General features: G+C 48.4%; 1 protein-coding gene across 1 annotated transcript; it reads right to left on the bottom strand.

Moving 5' to 3' along the window:
* Positions 1–1,089: 1,089 nt before the first annotated feature.
* On the bottom strand, positions 1,090–13,305 carry LOC137925853 (protein Skeletor, isoforms D/E-like). Its single transcript, XM_068769317.1, has 11 exons — positions 13,155–13,305; positions 12,216–12,343; positions 11,308–11,445; positions 8,260–8,359; positions 6,987–7,171; positions 6,590–6,784; positions 5,263–5,391; positions 4,871–5,030; positions 4,576–4,769; positions 4,220–4,447; positions 1,090–3,758 (listed from the first exon to the last, which is right to left on the bottom strand). The coding sequence occupies exons 1-11, from the start codon at positions 13,258–13,260 to the stop codon at positions 1,437–1,439; spliced, it is 3,885 nt and encodes a 1,294-aa protein (XP_068625418.1). The 5' UTR covers positions 13,261–13,305; the 3' UTR covers positions 1,090–1,436.
* Between the last annotated feature and the right edge of the window lie 6,092 nt (positions 13,306–19,397).

Below are 19,397 nucleotides of genomic sequence, written 5' to 3'. Positions count from 1 at the left end.
TCCTCAAACAGAGAAATATTTAAATGATTAAAATAAATAATAAAAAATTCTATATACAAACTGTTTAACAACATTTACAACTAATATTTATTTATACGTTTATGCGTTTGTGTGTGTAAAAAAGCGCTGCAGAGATTTGACTGCCAGAATGATTTTTCTATAGAGATACCAATACTAAACTTTTTACCTGTTGATGATAAGAGTAAATATTTATTATATTATTTACAGCGTTGTGAAGTAGGTTAAAGGGAAGCTTATATTTGGTAGTAGATGTTCGGTAGCAAAAATAATGATATTCCTAGCTAGGCTATTCTGGCTGGGCTTTTCTGACGGTACTAACTGCGCATGTTGTTTAAAAATATATACGTATATATATTTCATATAGACGACACAATATTGAATTACCGTAGTAACCTATATAAATTCCATCAGAGAGCAATTAAAAACATTTATGTTCCGCCCAACTTCATTAATGACGTTTATGGCTGATAGCATTAAAACCAGTGTTGCCAACCGAAGGTGATCTTATTTCGTGGGAATAACAAAAGGTAAAAGTTAACACGAAACAAAAATGTCTTACTCAGTAGTGCAAGTTTTTAAAACGAAAGATAATATTGCAAGTTAAAGCAATGTGTTTGCGTCGCGCAGTTTTCAAGACATACGAATAACCCTCCTAGCGCGAGTCCACAATACTACAAACAGCCTCTCTATTAGGTTGATTCGCCGCCTTGTATTTCGAACAATCAAACGCAATGAAAACCAATCAGATGAATTATTTATTTTACCTCACAATCCACAAACTGTTATTTGGACCGCAGTGCATTGCGCCTTGCTTCCAATTTAAAGCGCGTAGTACAAAGTACGTCTCGTGGTGAACTTGCCGCGGCGAAAAAATTCTTCTGCGTTTGCCACAATTAGTATAGACTAGTGATAGAACTTGCACGCGCTTAAGGTTGGTTTATTGAAATCGTCCTAGATGGCGCTACTCAGAACACTTGGTATAGACGCCCTCCCAATTCCTTATAAGATAGTGATATTTTGTTACAAAAAAGTTATATATGTATAATATAACGAAATAAAAGAAATGCATTGAATTTACGTAAATTTTTATTACATAAAAATAAAAAAATATTTACAAAAACTTAAACTATCGGAGTATTGAATTGCATTATGCGTGCGAAGTGTGGTAACAGGTGAGTAGATACTTTGTCCGTCGCCGGGGAATCTGCCTCACGTCTGACCCGCGTCTGACCCGCACTTGACCCGCGCCTGTCCCGCGCCTGTTCCGCGTCTGACCCGCGAGACCGTGTAGAAGATGCGCCGAATGTTCCACAGCCGTCCCCACATTAAATACTGTTTCCGTTAAAATGCATTTAATGGCAAGGCTTAATAATTTAATCAAATAAATACTTAACGAATACCTATCGAATTAAACTTTACGATAACTTGAGGCACAGAACGAGCAGCAGCGCGAGCGCACCCGCCCGCCCTGCGCCGCCCGACACGCGCCCCGCTGCAGAGGTGACGGCGTCCAGGTCCCGCCGCGCCCGCTTGTCGCCGCGGGCCGCCGCGCCGTCCAGCTCCTCGCCGTCGTATTCGTCTTCTTCGTAACTGTCGCTGTCGTCGTCGTTCTTTTCCCTTTCCTCGTGTACTTCGCTTCCCTCTGCTAGAAACTCCTCATCTTCAACATCTTCTTCCTTGGGTACTAACGAACTAACCAGTTTCAAGTGCGTTGTGGGCTGGCGAGATGACGACGTTTCATCGTTCTGTATGTGTTCGGCCACCGGGGGCGGGATGTCTCCTTTGAAAGGCCCGAACTGAGGCATTTTGAGGAGCAGCACAGGGTTGGCGGGGAGTTTGGAAGAGAAAAGTTTCGTATTCACCTTGTTGATATCGGGCAGGCTGCTGAGCGTGGCGGCGGATATCGTCTTGCCGTCATACGTCGTGAACGTCTGTTCGACGGACAGCCGCTGCGAGTGATCTTTGGGCGGCTTCGGCTCTGGGGGCAGGTACTGCGGGCTGACTCTGTCTGACTCCATGAGCAAATCTGAAGATACATCTTTGTCTACATTTTTTTTACTAAATAGCGAATTCAACTGACTTTCCGTTTTGACGTAAACGGGATGCGGCCTGTCTTCTTTAGCGTGATTTTTTGGGAATATCTCTTTGGTTGTGTCGTTTGTAGAAAGCAAGTGGTCGGGCGGCGACGGTATGAACATGGGCTCGAAACTCTCGGTTATTTTGTCGCTCGACACTTGCGCGGGGAAGGCGCTGTTGGACACGTACTGCGGGATGTCCTCGTAGTCCTCCACGACGTCCGTGTCCTCCCTTCTGTTCGCGTTCTCCACCTCCGAGTCGGCGATGCGATCCTCGCCGGCCATCAATGGTTCTCTAATAATCGGTTTAAATCCGCTTTCGATAACAATGGAGTCGGGTTTGAAGCCGGTGTTGACAGCAGGAGTTAAGGTTGAGGTCTCGGTGGACTGTCCGATAAAATCTGATGACTGTTTTTCGTTTTGCGGCGGAGCTTGTGCGTTATATGTGGGAGTATGTGGGGTCGATGATTGAGGTAAATCAGGAATATATTTTGTTTTCATTGGCTGCTGCTTAGTTTGCATCATCTGCTGGTCCAGGGGCATAGGATTGTCAACGGGTTTTCCAAAAATAATTTGTCCTTGTGCTTGTCCCTGTGGCCTTATCGCAAACACTTGCGTCGTGCTGTGCTGAGCGACGGCGTCGCTCGCTCCTGGTAAAGTTATTTGACTTTTTACCACTTGATTCGCTATTATATCTGTTTTTCCTAAACTGAGCGTTTGGCTCTGGCCCGGTGAAGGTATATTGTGCCCCAACATTCCATTTACTATGGACTGAACAGGTCCGTTTACCGGTTTCGGGTTGCCGTGATTAACAACAAAAGGAGGTTGGACGTGATGAAGAGGGGGCATGGATTTCATTGGAGGAATATTGTGATGCGGTCGACTCATGGCGGGCGGCAAGCGAGAGTTGGCGAATTTATTAAACGGCTTTTTCATCGTGCTCGGGGAGTGAGGGTGTGGCATGGCAGGTGGCATCGACAGGGGATAGACGCCGCCGTTGCCTTTTGGCGCCATGTGCTGTGCAGGGCGGTGCAGGATGATCTCCGGCGGCGCCGGGCGACGGAAGTGCGGGCGCGGGCCGTGCTTGGCGGGCGCCGGGCGCAGCACGCTCTGCAGCGTGAGCGGGCGGTGTGCTGGCGGCAGCAGGAAGCCGTCAGGCCCGGGCCCCGGCTGCACCAAGTACTCGGTACCCTCACGCACGCCCTGCTCGCCCGCGTACTCCTTCACATCCTCGTACACCTGGTACTGGCTGGCATGCTTGTGCGGCTGCGTCTTGTTCCTCGTTACTTCGCCCCTCATCTCGTCCTCCAGGGTCTCCACCGCCTGTATGACTTCGTTTATCTGCAGTTTAGTGACGGGCAATTCAAACTCCGTTCCGCTCGAGTGCAGGTGATTTCTTTGCGGTATGTCATCTCGAAGAAAGGCGTCTTTAGTGCTACTGAAACCGTTATAATTTTTGTTCATATTGATTATCTTCTCCAACTTGTTCCTTTCATCTAAATAGCTACGGTCAGGCTTGACTCTCGTCGGTACCTGTATGGAGGGCTCGCTCAGCAGGTCGGGGAGAGCCACGCTCTGTATGAGCCGGCTCTCCTCGGCCTCCACAGCATCGCACTCGTCCACTACGTTTATCTTCCAACCGAGGTGTCGATGCGTGAAGCACTGCAACAGAAATACTCGTTAGAATATGCGCACAGCGCGGGCGGAACGTAAGAAAAGTCTGTCACCCAAATGCGAGAGATACACAGAGCCTCATGCGATACAAAGACTTGAAAGCTGAAACAGAAAATAGAACAGTTACGTACACAGCAGAGTAGGCGGGCGTGCTCGCCCAAACTATTGGCCGCTAAAAATTAAGAAGTAATGTTTTTGTCTATAAAGCAGTTAAATTAACATTGATTCATAAATCCATCTTCATTTAACCGACTTATTGCTGTAATAGATGATTAGAAGATAAAAGAATGAAATGAGAAAAACTTTTCGCAGAAGATAGTCAAAGAGATTGAGATATTGCGGCAGAGTAAGAGATGCAGCATTGTAACGCAGCTCGAAGAAATTATTTGAAAATCATTAACGAGAATGATTTTTTAAAGCACAGGTCCAATGGGATGCATCAATGTTACCTGATAGTAAACAGTATCGGGCGTATTGCGGTCGGGCGTCCAGGTGACGACGCCTGGGTTGCCCTCCTCGCAGACCAGCGTAAGTGAGCGCTGGTAGGCCCCGAAGCTGGGGTACTCGTCGGCGCCTGGGCCCGCGCTGTCCGGGGTCCAGTTGCACAAGCGGCCCACGCCCGCGGGCTGCAGCGCGCCGCTGCGTGTGCGACGCACGCCCGCATAGATCTCCACGCCCTGCGCGATCACCAATTATTGATCATTTATCACAAGCAAACACCTGCAGAGGCCAGACCGCTTAAGATATTTCTTAACGCCACCATTGTTACAGTTTATTCTCTTCAGTACATGTGTACGGTACGCACCTTCTTCTCGTCCTCCGTTTTGTGGAAGTATCCGCCCACCGGGTCGTTGGTAATGTAGAAGGGGTGGTAGCGGGCGGGCACTTCGGGGTCGCTGCCGCCTTCCACCACGAACGTGTATTTCTTGCCGCGCACCACCGTAATCTCCGGGATCAGCAGCCCGTTGATGTACCAAGAGATACCCCAACCCACGTGACCTGCGGACACCAACTCATCATAACGGCACAACGGAAAACATTTAAAAAGAATGGGCCGGTGTGAAAGGCGATTCCAGTACATCCAAGTAGTCATTACTGACCCGTGATAGCGGAGTACCCCTGCCGGCCGCCGGTGGGCCCCATCTGCGCATAGAACACGCCGTCTGGTGGCTCGTAGCACTGGATGCCGGGAATCTCCCAGGGTGTCACCTTCGCGACTGGCTTAGGCGTCGGCACGGGGTTTGGTTTGATTACTGCTGCCTGTAATATATGCATAAACTCTCTTGTAGCGCAAAAAGTGCTTAAATAACCAGAAGCTTCAAGACTCAAAGGGCGGCCGTGGCATAGGTATTTTTATCTTACTTTCTAGATAGCCTCAGTGCTTACCTAGAAGATTTTCCCACGTACCCACTAGAGCCCTTGCAGTGATTTTGCCTGTCAGTAGTTTAGTACTGGCCAGGGCACAAATATATTGAAAGCTCGGAACACAGACCTGCTCTTTCTGCGGCGCGCGTTGGGGTGGCGCCGTGACCTCAGCGGGCTCCGGCTGTTGCTCGTCTTCAGCCTCGGGCATGGGGCAGTTCCACACGGGAGGTCGGCCGAATTCAATGAACTTGTCGCCCTGTACACAAACCCATAGATGAAATTACCGTGCGCTGCGATGTCAGTTCAAAAGGTTGAAATTTATTTACGACATTTGGATGCCCGTTGTTTTTGTTTTGCTTCCGCGAGTAACAATGGCTCGCTGGAATACTAACAATGTGTTCGTTCAGCTGACTCTTGATTGTCCCGAGCGCCCATTGTGACGCTCCGCCGTGCTGACGTCAGCGCTCTCTGTCGGTCTGACGCAAACGCAATCATCTCTATGTGGTACTCCACGCAGAGTCTATTTTATCCATTAAGTCGAGACACTCACACCTTTCTATGTGTCCTGAACTACACCGGAGACGCAGTCCGCTCGCGTCAATAACGCAGTTGATCATTATAATAACGGCTGGAACACCTGACTCCCCGCGATCCACCAAATCGTTGCGAATTAGCCGTCGCGTCCACAATGTGCTTTCACTGGTCGCTTTCAAACGGTAACGTTATGATCTACTAAAAAACTATTCTTGTCCTTGCTAGAGATAGAGGCGTCTATTGACTTTTCCATTTACCTACTGACATGTCATACTATGTATACAACATCCTTTATTTAAAGTATTGTTATAATAATCAAAAATATTCAATCGTTGAATGATATCACCGAAAACCCCACGATCTGTCAGTAGCGCCGCTCCGCAGTTGTGTTCTAGTTCTAGCTTTATGAAAACAAATGATTCTCGAATGCGACGGCCATGTACACAGCGAATGTTTCAAACAAAGATGGTCAAAATTTCTATTGCAAAACGTAAGATATTTAAGAGGTTTGAGTTGAAATTCGTCTAAATGCATGCATGAAACCTGCAGTTTGGAAGCTGTTCCGAAATAAATTAAGTTGTAAGTAAGAATATGTTACTCTACAGAACCGTTCAGGATAACTATTGCTATTTAACTAACGCAAGAGGTTTGTGAGTGCAGGGACGTAAGCAGAAACGTTCATGTTCTTGGACTAGTATTTGGTTACGTAGGAGTGGATTCTGGTCGGTGAAGGTGAACACGAATGCACCGCAAGAAGACCCTATACCTGCTACGCAGAGCGCTACTCGCGAACACCGCATCCGGCCACACTCACTGCAACGCAACGCACTCGCAGTTCGAGTCCGTAGAACGTTGAAAAGTTACAAAAGTTGCTTAAAGCAACAAGAATGCATAGTCGCAGACACCTGCGGGCGTCGTACCTTGGTGTAGTGGTGGTGGTAAGAGACCTCGTTCTTGGAGTTGAGAGGACCGACCGCCCAGATGATGGGCTGGCTGCCGTTGGTGAAGATTGGCAAGTCCAGCTTGTCCGCCGCCTTCAGCGTGCGCTGGTAGGTCACTATGGAGTAGCCATTCACCAGCGCCGCATTCAGCAGCCGCACCGAGTTTGTTTTTTCCTGTAAGTTAAACACTTTCTATCCAAACGCTCGCACGGTCTTTAACAGTACCAGTAATTGACAGATATAATATTGATTAAAGTTCTTCAATGCAAAACAATGACAGGGCGATGATTATCCTGCAGCTGATGCCGATTGCTGTGTCTGGACCTCGCGTGCAGGAGTTGAGCACCTGGAACTGAGTGCGGCGGTGGATACGTACAGCGAGGCGTTCGTCGGGGCAGGAGCCGTGCACGCCGGCGCACTGGCTCTTGGCGTCTAGGTAGTAGTCGTCGGCGTAGCCCTTGAGGGTGTTCTTGTCCACCCAGGCCACGGCCACATCGCCGCCCACCATCTGCGAGCGCTCGGGGTGACCCGAGATGCCGAACGACATGTACTCTCCGTCCTCTGCGAACCGATCGAGGGACCTTCACGTGACTGTTCTTAAAACATAAAGCTTGAGCGTGTCTTGCTTGTGGGTGACACAGTGAACAAAATTTAACAAATTCATTTAAAAATTCCATCAAACAAAAACTAATAAGACACCATCCTACAGTCTAAAGCATTCTCACGGGAAACGAATCGTCCCGACTGCGCTGTACTGCATCAAGGATGCTTATGAAGATGATCACAAGATATTTGCTGAGCGTGCAGGGGCTTCTTTTCTTTCTAAACACTCGTAGCTTTATTTCAAGATAATGCAATTTTACGGAGTCTCAATTTAATTCCAGTTTCTATCAAAAATAGATCCTTCTAGCAATTTATATATAATACACATGTCATCACTATAGTTAAATGAAAGGAGAAAATAATACGAATAAATAAATAAACATACAACTGACAGAGGGGACATTGTAACAGTAATGAAACCTTTTGAGGTTACGCAGTGAAAACTTTTGTATGTGTAGAGATTCTATAGCTGAGCAGAAACTTTTGACCCTTGAGCAGCTTTAGAGTCGATGGTTTAGTTTATTTTTGGTATCATCATCACCATCATACGAAACGATAGATTCCCACTGTAATGCAAAGGCCTCAAAGATCGCCACGATCACCGGCCTGGCGCTGGTCGCATCCAGCGGCTTCCTGCGATCTTAACTATGTCGTCGGTCCGCCTGGCACGGAGGCTGCCGACGCCGCGTCTGCAGGCTCGCGGTCAACACTCGTGAACCTTTTAGCCATCGGTCGCAGGAGCCATTTGCCCGCCCACTGACACTCCAGAAAACTAATAATTGAGCTACGCTAGCGATCTTATTCTCACAAATCTTCCCATTTTTGGATCGATCTCGCAGCGAAGCTCCGAGCGTGACTCTCTTCGTTGCACTCTGGGTGATCTTCAGCCTCCTGTTATAGCCTATTCTTAGCGACCGTGCTTTTGGTACGCAACGTGTTAATTATTTCTCCAAAATAATTAACCGACTAAGCATCAATTGATCGAGTGATTTATCAGTAAAAGATACAAACGAATTATGTATTTAACTAAAGTGAAGGAGGTATACCCAGCCTGGCGACGAGCTGCAGCACGACGCTGTCGCCGGCGATGGCCCAGCGCACCTCGAACGCGAGCTCGTCGTGCAGCACCTCGCAGTTCAGCTTCGACTGCAACACACGCAAAGAGAGGCATGGCGACGGCCGCTCAGCTGCACAGCCACAGTCGACCTGTTGCGCAGCGTTGCGACGGACCGGCGCGCTAAACGATTGCAAATAAACGCCGCCACGCGACGCCGCGCGCAAAGGTCGCGAGTTCTTCGTTCGCTAATCAGCGTGCGCGCGGCGGGCGCGGCGGGCACGGCGGCCGGCCCGCGTCTATACTTATATTTGTGCGTTTCGTTCAGAACTTCCCTCGATGAGCCGATGTACGGAACTTTCACCGTGGTCACAACGTTGCTTGGGTTAGAGAAACCGTCTGTACACACGGCAAATTAATTAATCAAGTGTTTTGTTTTAATCGTAATTTTGAACACATGTATTTAATGTAAAGAATTAACAATAATTACAGCACAGCGCACGCTACAAAAACTTAGTTAATTTCATTTGTCACTACTGAACTGTATGGTATTAACGAGTCACGCTGTGCAACAACTACACGGGGATTACAGACAATCCCGCACGCCGGACCGCAGGCGCGCGAGCTTATGAATAAGACTTCAAATCCGTCGACCGGCGCAGGCGCAGCGGAGTGTAAATAAAAAACTTATTTAGGTCATGGCAAGTTTAATTGTCACCTATTTGATAATTAACATTACAAAAAACAAAAGAATTTAAAAGAACTCTTGAAGCGATCGGTGAAGTCGCATTAACGAACTTCAATCGACAAACAGTATAGTATATAGTACAGTTCACTTGAATTGCCAAGAGTCAGAGTAGCTATCACAGCGGAACACTTTGTACTGAGTGGTGCAGCGCAGCCGGGGCCGACGCGCGGCTGCGTCGCGTCGGCGGAAACTTATTTCTATCACTCACTTATACCGACCGCCTCCCTCGCCCGGCGGTCGGCAACCTCATGGCTGATCGCGCAGGAACTTTAAAATGGCGCGCAGGAGCAATTAGTAGAAGGACGTCGGCCGCGGTCACAACAGGCATAATTGACGAATCTCGACATATTCTCTTTACTTGTGCGGCACGCGAACTGCCTGTAACGGTAGAGTTGCGGGACGACGGGGCTGCGGGGGAGCGGGGGAGCGGGGCGGTCAGCGCGTGCTAGCCGCACCCAGATCGACGCTGCGCTGGATGGTGACCACGTGGCGGGCGCGCTGCCCGCGCTCGTTAAATTGTCGCTGGTGTAGCAGCTCCTGCTCCTGCCTGTTCAGGTGTTGGTAACGGTCTGCTTGCTGCTGAGGGTTGTTCTGATTGCTAGCGTGTACGTCCAGCTGCGCTTGCTGACGGGGCTGGGAATCACGGTGTCGCTCAGCAGCCGACGGGCTCTGCTCCTTCCGGTCGACACTGTACGACTCCGGATTGGAAAGGAGTTGTGAGGAAGATTCGTAGAGATTAGCTCGGCGGTGCTGGGGGTGGGAGTCAGCCTGCTGAAGGAGTGCGACTAGAGGACCGGCGCCGAGGCGCGCGGGGCGGTAGGTGGTGGCGTCAAGGCGGGCGAGCGGCCGGGAGCGGCGGGGCGGGGCGGGAGGTCCCGGGGGCGGTGTCGCGTCCCCGGCAAGGGCGCTGTTGCGGCTCTGCAACAGTAAACCGGCGCTCAGCATCTTCTCGCCCGAGTCGTTAGTGCAGGCAAGTGGGCGACGGCAAGCCGGAGTCACTCAGCAGTTGGGCGGCAGCGAGGCAGATGATAAGGATGAGCCAATTCCAAGATCAAAGTGTGGACGGGTGATGGATGGTAGGATTGGATGAAGTTATAGCGGTGATCAGAGCGCGCTTCCTATGAGTTAGTTGATGCGAGTCGCGACTTTTACTTTACGACAATCATCTTCACAAATCGTTTGTGATTACGCGAACGCACCATTCACCGGCAGGCGCTTATAAAGTTTTGTCGACCGACGCGAGCGGTGCGCGGCCGGAGCGAGCTGTACGGACTGCAGCGGCGCGGGCGGCGCGGGCGGGGCGGGCGGCGCGGCCCCGGCATTTGGCGGGTCAGGGCGAGCGACCGCCGCGAGCACGACTCTATTGATATTTCCATATTAATGAATGTCGTCGACACCGAAACGTGTTCTCGATATAACTGTAAACGGCCGCGGAAGAAAACAAACGTTTACGCAAACACCGGACTGTTCAAAGAGCTCTTTCATACAAGTAACTCGTGCCCCAGCAACGGTCTGGACGGCCACAGCGCCGGCATCAACTGCGTATCGAATACATTGCATGCGAAGTCACCGTCGATGTTTGGTCAGCGCCGCCGACTGTCCGCGATCTCGTGTCCTGCGGCTACTGACAGTCAACAACGATTTGGTGACCTCACATAGCGACCGCCCATGGTACGAAGGTTCAATCGATCTGTCGCTCTACCACGTGAAGTGTCCAACAAAATTGACCAATAATTGAGATTTCGGCAAACCACTGGCCGCCACTGCGCGCTGCCAGACATTCCAGCAATTGTTGTGGCTGCGCGCGGACGCTGCGCCGCACTGAGCTTTCAGCAAGCAATTCGTACAGGTAACAAAGCTACAAGGCTATTAGGTATAAAGGGAACAAATGTATGATGCGTTAGATACAAATGTACGCGGCAAGTCGTGCTCAGCCTTGGCCGCCATTGCACGCACGAACTGTACACCGAGCGAGCAGCGCCTTTCGCGTTGCGACCCGTGAGCGCGCATTGGCGACGTCTTCCTTTATTCACTCCTTAAAAATGCGTTCAAGCGAGCAAACGGTCCGACGGGATGTTCATAAATATATTTAGCGGGAAATACACAAAACTTTTGGTGAGCACGCGTTACGGATATGAAAACTTAAGCTCTCCGGCAGGCTGCAGCTTGCAGCTTAAGCACTCATTAAAAAGTCGGTGAGATGAGAAGCGTTATTTTAATATTTGTTGGTAAGTTACGCAAAGCGCGTGCAATGTTTATCTGGCAGTCAGAACGGGTGCAGTGCTAGCGTACCTGGGGGGACACGCCGAGCATCTTGAGGCTGGGCGGCACGTTGGCGAGCTGGTCGCGCGGCAGCGGCACGTGTCCGAAGTTGACGGTGAAGGCCTCGCACCAGACCGCGAAGTGCCCGATGTCGAACACGGTCAGCTCCTGCGCACCACGCACCACGCACGTCACAATACGCTCTCCGGCACGCCGGCGAACAGAACGGCCATGTTAACATTATACTACAATATCATTAATGGAATAGTACAAGTAAACATAATAAAATGCCGCAGCTACTGCTGCTCAAAAGCTGCACAGCGGACCATGCTCGCTGATGCAAAAGTACGGTCTTTTAACGCACACAACCACGGCAAGTTCAGCTGTGTGCGTATCGCTTCACGAATGTTGTGTACCGCTCTGGTAGTAGGTCGCGTGTCTGGGTATGACTGCTAGCTATACCGCATCGTAAATAAATAACAAAAAGTGAACAAAGCACCGAGTGAGAAGAACGCGAAGAATAAACAGAATCACATTCACCATGACCTTACCTTAATATGAACATAACGATTTAGACTTGTAGATAGTTGAGTAATGGCACGTCTCATTCCGTCAATAGTAAATTATTATTATTAAGTAGTTAATTAAATAATGTTAATTTCCAGTTAAATATAATTAATGAGTGTAGGTATATAGGTTTGTTATTGATTTGACTTTTATTTAAAAAAAAATTGTTAACCTAGCTCACGTCGTGGTTGCCTATGACTGAGATTGCAATTGGTCTTGATTTTGCTTAATTACTTTGTGTTTCCATGTGATATTATAAATTAAGCTGATAGACCTTAATAAATAAAAAAAATGTGAGTATAGAATGCAGTGGCCTTTGGTAACGAAGCGATCTTCAGCGCGCGCACAGCGGGCACGCGGCGGGCACTCACCCCGGGCAGCGTGAGCACGATGGTCTTGGCGTCGTACTTGCGCAGCGGCGCCTCCTTGCCGTTCTCGTCGGGGATGCGGATGCCCTGCGGCGACGGCTGCTCGCCGCGCCCCACCCAGAACTTGGCGTCTGCAACAGCGCGCGCGATCACGACGGCTCTTTCATTTTGAAATTTGAGCCGAGGGAAATGTCTTTTCGGTAACATTTCATAGAAAGTTTTATTTCGAACTATTTTTCGTTGTGTCAATTTTTCCTTGAAAAAGGAAACGATGCAACACAGTCAGTGGAAAAAATTGATTTAAATCTAATATAACCTAATGGACGTAAAGCGCAGTGCCTGCGAGAACAGCACATTTCAACATTTTCAATCCGGGAATTTTCTCGCACCGTGCTCTGGTCGCACAGTTACGAATAATATTGGCGACTTTTTTATAAAAACTAAATCAAGATCGATGTGTCAGAAGTAACGAAGGTGAAAAATATAAAATTAACCAAAAATCAGTTTTGACTAATTTGAGAAAAACTCGACATTTGGTTAGCACACAAGTTTTCTGAAATTTTATGAACTGTGTTCTCATTTATGATTCGTTATTGAAGCGTGAATGAAAAACCAACCAAAACCAAATTGTTTCTAAAGAGATTGATAACTGGTGACCACGTACGGTAAGAATGCAAAGGGCTTAGTAATGGGTCGATACTGCATATAAAATGTGATGGAACATTTTCTCTTACCTATTATTAAGCACTCCCTGCTCCGTAAGCCAACTCATACTGCACCCCTTCCCTGGCATATGATCATTTCAGAGAAGACGCAAGTTGCGCCGCGACGCGCGTTTTGTGAAAGACATTGTTTGTCATCACTTGCAAGAGGGATTTCGAGCATCGGAACCCTGCTGATACTCGTGCCGCTCGTGACATCCGACTACTGCAGGACACTCACCGGGGGCCTCGCCGTCGTAGGAGAAGTTGGGTACGAGCAGCGTCTGCGCGTCCACGACCACGATGGGGTCGGAGCGCACCCCGTGCACGCCGCGCAGCGCGCCCATCTTCGCCGGCTTGGGGAACTCGAAGTTGGCGGGGATGTTGACGCTGCCGAAGTTCACCTGCGGACACCGCGCGCTGTCAGTATTCGCGTCACCTGCGGTGCGGGTGCCGGGTCAATGAGAGTCAGCTCACGGCGTATTCGTCGCACCACACGGAGAACCAGGCGACGTCGCGCAGCGTGGTGCCGTCGGGCAGCGAGAGCGCGAGGCCGGCGCCGCGGTAGCGCCGCAGCGGCCCGGACCCGCCGCGCTCGTCGCGCAGCCGCAGCGCGCCCGCCGCGCCCGGCCGCCGCGACGCGCCCACGTAGAAGTACGCCGCTGCAACAGGAACCCGGTCAGCCGTGCGCGTTGGTACGTACGTGTGCTCCTGCGCGCGTGCACTCACCCGGGCCCTCGCCGTCGTAGTGGAAGTCCTGCAGGTAGAGCGTGCGCGAATCCACGGCGAACACGCGGCCGCGCACGCCGTGATGCAGCTGCGACAGCGCGCCCAGCTCGCGGCCCACGTAGCGCGCGCGCGCTCCGCCTGTGGACACAAGGACTGCACTCGCTGCTCGGGGGGCACCGCGCACGGGACACGACCGCTGAGGCCCAGACGTCCACGCCATCGGCTGCCCCGCCCACCGACACTTTATTCTTTTTTTCATTTCAACAATTTTCTTTTTAGTTAACAACAATTTTCTATTTAATTTATAAACATTTTTTTGGATTTTCTCCTGTCTCCGGCGGTACCCAGTAAAAAATTTAAGCCTACACGCTCCGGCGAATGAATGTTGGCCGTGAAAAGCTCTAACCAAATTTTTGGTCTGTCGTATAATATAAAACGATAATCGGGGAGCCTTGCGGGGTATGATTTAACCGTGCATCACTTATAACTTACACCAAACATACTATGTATTTGGTGTAAGTTAGTATTGTGAGGCAATAAAAAAACGATAATAAATGATTCAATTCTGCAATTCCTATCCGAGCGGACGGTTGCGCAAGCGCCGCGTAATGCTACGAGAAAGTGCTCTCGAGAAAGTACCCCGAGCTTCCGCTCTCGACTTAAGGTCGGCCTTCGCTCGCCGCGCGCGCAGCCTGCGGGCAGCCTGCGGGCGTCGCCCCGGGAGCGCCTGCTCGGCTGGGATCGACGCATAATGACGTAAACAAACGCCTTTAGATTACTGGCGGCCTGACAACCCACACGTCCGCGACGCTTTTTACTGATACGCGTTGTATTCTTTAAGGCTCGATGTTCACTCTAAATAACTTACTCGTCTCTACAGGCGTAACTGATCTTTTAAAAACTTGTAATGTAGTCTGATATGCAGCTGTCGTCGCAAACATACGCTCAACGCGAGGCCGCTGGGGGAAAGAGGAATCATGGGATGAACGCGTAGTTGTGCGTCAGCAAAGAACGAATCAATTACCAACAATATGGAATGAGCTGCGAATGATTTTCAAAGATCATTGAAACAAAATGATTATTCGACGCGAGCGGCGCAAGGCCGGTGCCCGTGCCGATCTTTGGAAGAGGCCCATCGCCCGCGGCTGCTGGCTGACTTGTCGAATCTTCGAATAATCTTGAACGATACTCGATAATCAGAAACATAGATAAAGGAGAACATAAACAAAATATATCGTTTCAATTACTACCAGTGTCTGTGCTCGCGGCGCGTTGTTTGTGCAACTGCGCGGCGGTTGTGTCACGCGCGAGGTCGCTCATCTCCGCGCACTTTCACTGCGCGCACATATTCTCACGCTATTTTAGGACCTGTCATGTCTGCGCGATCATTTAAAAAAAAATAAACACCAACGTACTTTGAATATTCCATTTTATCTTATCTTGATCATCAGAAATACGGCCTCCCGCGAATGATGTAATTGTTACACTTTATGTGATATGAAATATAGTTCGAAATAAATTATAAACAAACGCAATTGTAACCAGCTTTATCATTGCTACACATTTTTAATTATAATCATTATTTGCATCTAATAAGTCGATAACCAATTTACGACACTGTACATAGATTTGTAATGATATTAAGATGCCAATAAAAACAATAAATAAATTTATCAAGATCCAAACGCCGCCCAGCTTTGCGATAGATAAATCATAATGTGTCAATACTAAGAACCTGGCAGAGGGAGAAATAACGGAGGAATAAGGAACGGACCATCTAAAGTCTTCAAAAACCATTTTAATAAATTACTGTGTCCATAATAGATTTCATGAAGAATTTTTAAATATTTTCCTTGAAAATATTTCGCACCGGAGGAAACTTTAAACGTAAGCCGGATGTTTCCTCTTGCATGCGATCGTATCATCGTATTGAAGTTTTCATTCTATTATGATGTGTATAATAAATTATAAATATTGTGTCACCTATAAAAGAATAAGGTACAAATAGCTCGTGATAATTCGCCCCGCGCCCTAACCGAATAAACAAAGTCGCCGCCGTGCGCAGTCGGCCCAGAGTCCATCTCACAAAATCGCGGCTGAGCACTAGATTCATATTAACCGCGTGACCCCAACGCGGAGGTCGAACCTACCACCGACTAATACATAATGAAGTAGACGAAGACACATCGAGCAGTTCCATCATCATCATATCATCTGTGGACGACCTGCGGCTGGTCAAAGCCGTACCCCATAGGTTTTCAATAACGCCAGTTTGTAGCGGCCTGTATCCAGTGTCTTTCGACGACATTAACAAGGTCTTTACCCTGTGGCCGCGCGTCCCACGTTGCTGCGTCTAGATGATATCAACAGGACGCGGCCAGCCCGCCGCCGCGCCGCACCGTACAATTTGTATGAAATTTATAATGTATTTTATTACAAGCGCGCCAGGCAAACGTCGTGTCACATCATCAATCAACAGTCTACACAAATATTTCGCGCGAAGACCGAAGAGCTTCATTACAAAATGACGTAACGTCGAAACAATTTGTCAATCCGTGACCAATTAACCGATTAATAAAAGTGAACGTCAAACAAAAAGCAAACGAATCGTCGCACTCGCAGCACCACCACCCCCCTCCCTGCCCCTTCCCCCCCTGCCCCCCACGCCCAGACGCGCGGGTCCCGCCTGCAGCCTCCCGCGGCCGCGCTCATCGCTTTCGCTTTCTACGCATTTGTGCACAAACGACGCGGACGGCCGGCTCTCCATCCAGAATTCTATTTCAACGAATCAAACTTTTTCTACGCAATTGCGTACCGCAGCACCGGCCACACCGTGCCATGCCGCGGCCCCCGGCTCTCAGCGGGGAGACGTCTGCCAGCTTGCAATTAGAACGTCCCGCCGACAGCTACTCACGTCCAGCCGATGTCGCAACGCAACCGTCACATTTGCTAATGAATTTTTAAAATACTGAATACCTTGTGACAAGAGTCGACGGGATCTAACTGATGAAATCGAACAATTCAAACACAATTTGGTGTGCTTACAACATACAAGTCACTACTCAATAGAAATATACAAAAGTCATTTTCATCACACTTCATATAAAAGACATCAACGCGCAACTTGTTTTTATGTTCAAACAAAGTTACGTCTACTCAATTTAGTAAATTTTACACGGTGACCTCCAATGATTTAAATTTTATTCTACTAATGTTGACAATTTACTTTTGTATCTTTTAAATAATTAAACGTAGTTTAAAGCGATAATGATCATTATTATCACCAGCAGTACACATACGTTAACAATAAATTATAGGTTACCGTATTGTTTAGTTATGTATTTCTTTATGGGTAACACTACATTACATTGGTGTATATACACCACTGTATTAGGTAGCCATCGGCACGCCCGGCGCGAACGCTTGGCTGTTGATTTGTGACGTAAATCTTACGTACATTTAAATTGAAATAGGCAACAACAACAATCACAAAAATAAACTAACATTGAGAGCATTGAAACGATTAATTATTGGTTGTAGTTTCCGGTTAATTGACGGATTTCCGGCGCTGAGCTACTTTCACGCACTTAAAAACCGATTAAATTTATTTACCGTTGGAAATCTCCAATCGGTACCGATCGGAAAAGGATTTAATCAAAATTACACCGGATCCTAGCAATAGTTCAAACTCAGCCGGTTGGTAAGTTATCTTAGAGGATATTATAGAATAAGATGGATGCCTGGGACTGAGCACACGACGCGGCTCTGACATTACAGCGTCGTGCTGCACACACAGACGGACGACGCCTGAGAGCCTTCATTTGTTCATATAACTATCCAAAGAGCGGCATTTAAAGTGATCACTTGTGTACGACGTAAGGACAAAGCCACAAGAGTTCAATTTTATTCAAACTAAAAGCACCATTTCATTATCCTTAACACTGTAGTAGCGATTCATTCCCAAAATACATAAGTAATTAAAAAAAAACTTGGTAACGAACTTCTTACATTTATTACAACATAATTCGAAGACATAATACGGTAGTGTATTGTAAGGCCGTATACAGTTACCCACGAAAAATTATTAATCTTACGAAGATTAGAGAAACAAATAAAATGTTATTGTTTCTTTTCGGTGCTAATCTTATGTCTAGTAAAGAAGAAGCTTTACTGTCATCTAAAGTTAGCTGCCCGCACTGACTCGTACGGATGGACACGTGGGCATGAACAAGGAAATAGATTATCGTGATCACGTTACGATCAGCGCACTGCGCGGGGGTCGAGGAAGGGCGAGGGGGTGAGCCTGCACTTTCACTCCGCGGCGCCGCGCGGGCAGAGTTCAAACGACGACGCGGCACAGACTCGACATATAAGAAATGTAATCTGAAAAATCGTTTACAAGGCAGTCAGCGGCCGCCGGGGGGCGCGGGGGGCCCGGGGAGGAGGAGGGGGGACTCGCGCACGCGCCCAATGTTTACTGGCCGAGCTGCTATTCTAAAGTTGTCTTGAGAATTTATCGCAAGCATAGCACTACAGCACTACTTGTTGGAGCTGGAAAGTTGGCGGCCACGAGCCACTGGCACCGATGATGATATGATAATTAAAATACTGCATTTGATTATGCGTCTGTTGTAGTTGGTCTGCGGGCATCCAGTGTCTCCAGTTCAGTCAATCACGGGCTTCGCGCTCCAAGTGTTGCCATCGCGTTTTACTTCTGCCAATGCGCTGCGGCGCCGGGTTTACTTGGAACGACCACTTTTAAGTTTCTCTCTAGCGTTCCATACCTGGCTTCCTCGGGTTATTGTCGAGGTCGCTACACTGCGTATGGCTATTCGTTTGTTCATATATTGACAAGTTTATCCACGTGGAATCACTTACAGTAACCACTTGTGAACGTCATGAGTAGAATGCCAGAAGCCCCGATTTGAGAGAAACTAGAATCAGATTGAACTGCCTCAAATCGGCATCCTTCATGTTAAAGCTGCGAGAGTTTTAAATGCCTCATGATCTAAGAAGAGCCCACAACAAAATCCACAATTTGTCATGTCTCTGCCGGCAAATTTCGGCAACTAAGGGAGATCTTTTCAGGAGGTCAACGTTGGTGATTTCATCAGAGTAGAATACTCCAAAGATACGATGGCACCGGTTAGCAGCAGCAGCAGAGCATTGGACCGAACGCACAAGGACTTTAGTAATCGTGCACGGCCCGCGCACGTCTACAGCATTCACTTTACTTTGGACCCTAATTACTTAACTCTGACCCTTCGTATCAGTTCCTTGATATCCTTTACAATTCCTGCAGTTTCCGACACGACATTGCCGAGCAAGTTTATGGACTTGTACCAGCGCTGCATTGTCTTTGGGGCCGGACCTCAATACTATTACGCCAGTCTAAAACACGCTACCATCTGCGCATTAAATTTAAAATTCAGAACTAGTTTAAGCAGTTAGAAATTACTCAACGAACGGTTTTCTTTTTCTAATGGACGTGTCCACGGCGCTTTTCATTCAACGGTAATTTACTTCTTTAATTTTATTATGATTTCTGCAGTCGTGAGGTACAGAGCGGATATATCGCTAACTACAGAGAGCTCGCCTCTGCGCAGCTGCAGGCACGTCATAATGTCTGTAGATTGATACAAAGCCTCTCTATCAGAACACACAAGAACCCTCAGCGGCATTTCACAACTGTCCTCCTCCTCGCCGTGGGAACCCGCGCGTTACGACACGCGCAATCTGCGTGCGCTTGTCAAAA

The sequence above is a fragment of the Battus philenor genome, unplaced genomic scaffold, assembly GCF_028537555.1.
Source record: "Battus philenor isolate CCGP_79_NKW_IND1 unplaced genomic scaffold, ilBatPhil1.0.hap1 SCAF_28, whole genome shotgun sequence".
NCBI lineage: Eukaryota > Metazoa > Arthropoda > Insecta > Lepidoptera > Papilionidae > Battus > Battus philenor.
The sequence above is the reverse complement of the archived record's forward strand: the minus strand, read 5'-3'. Positions and strand labels throughout refer to the sequence as shown.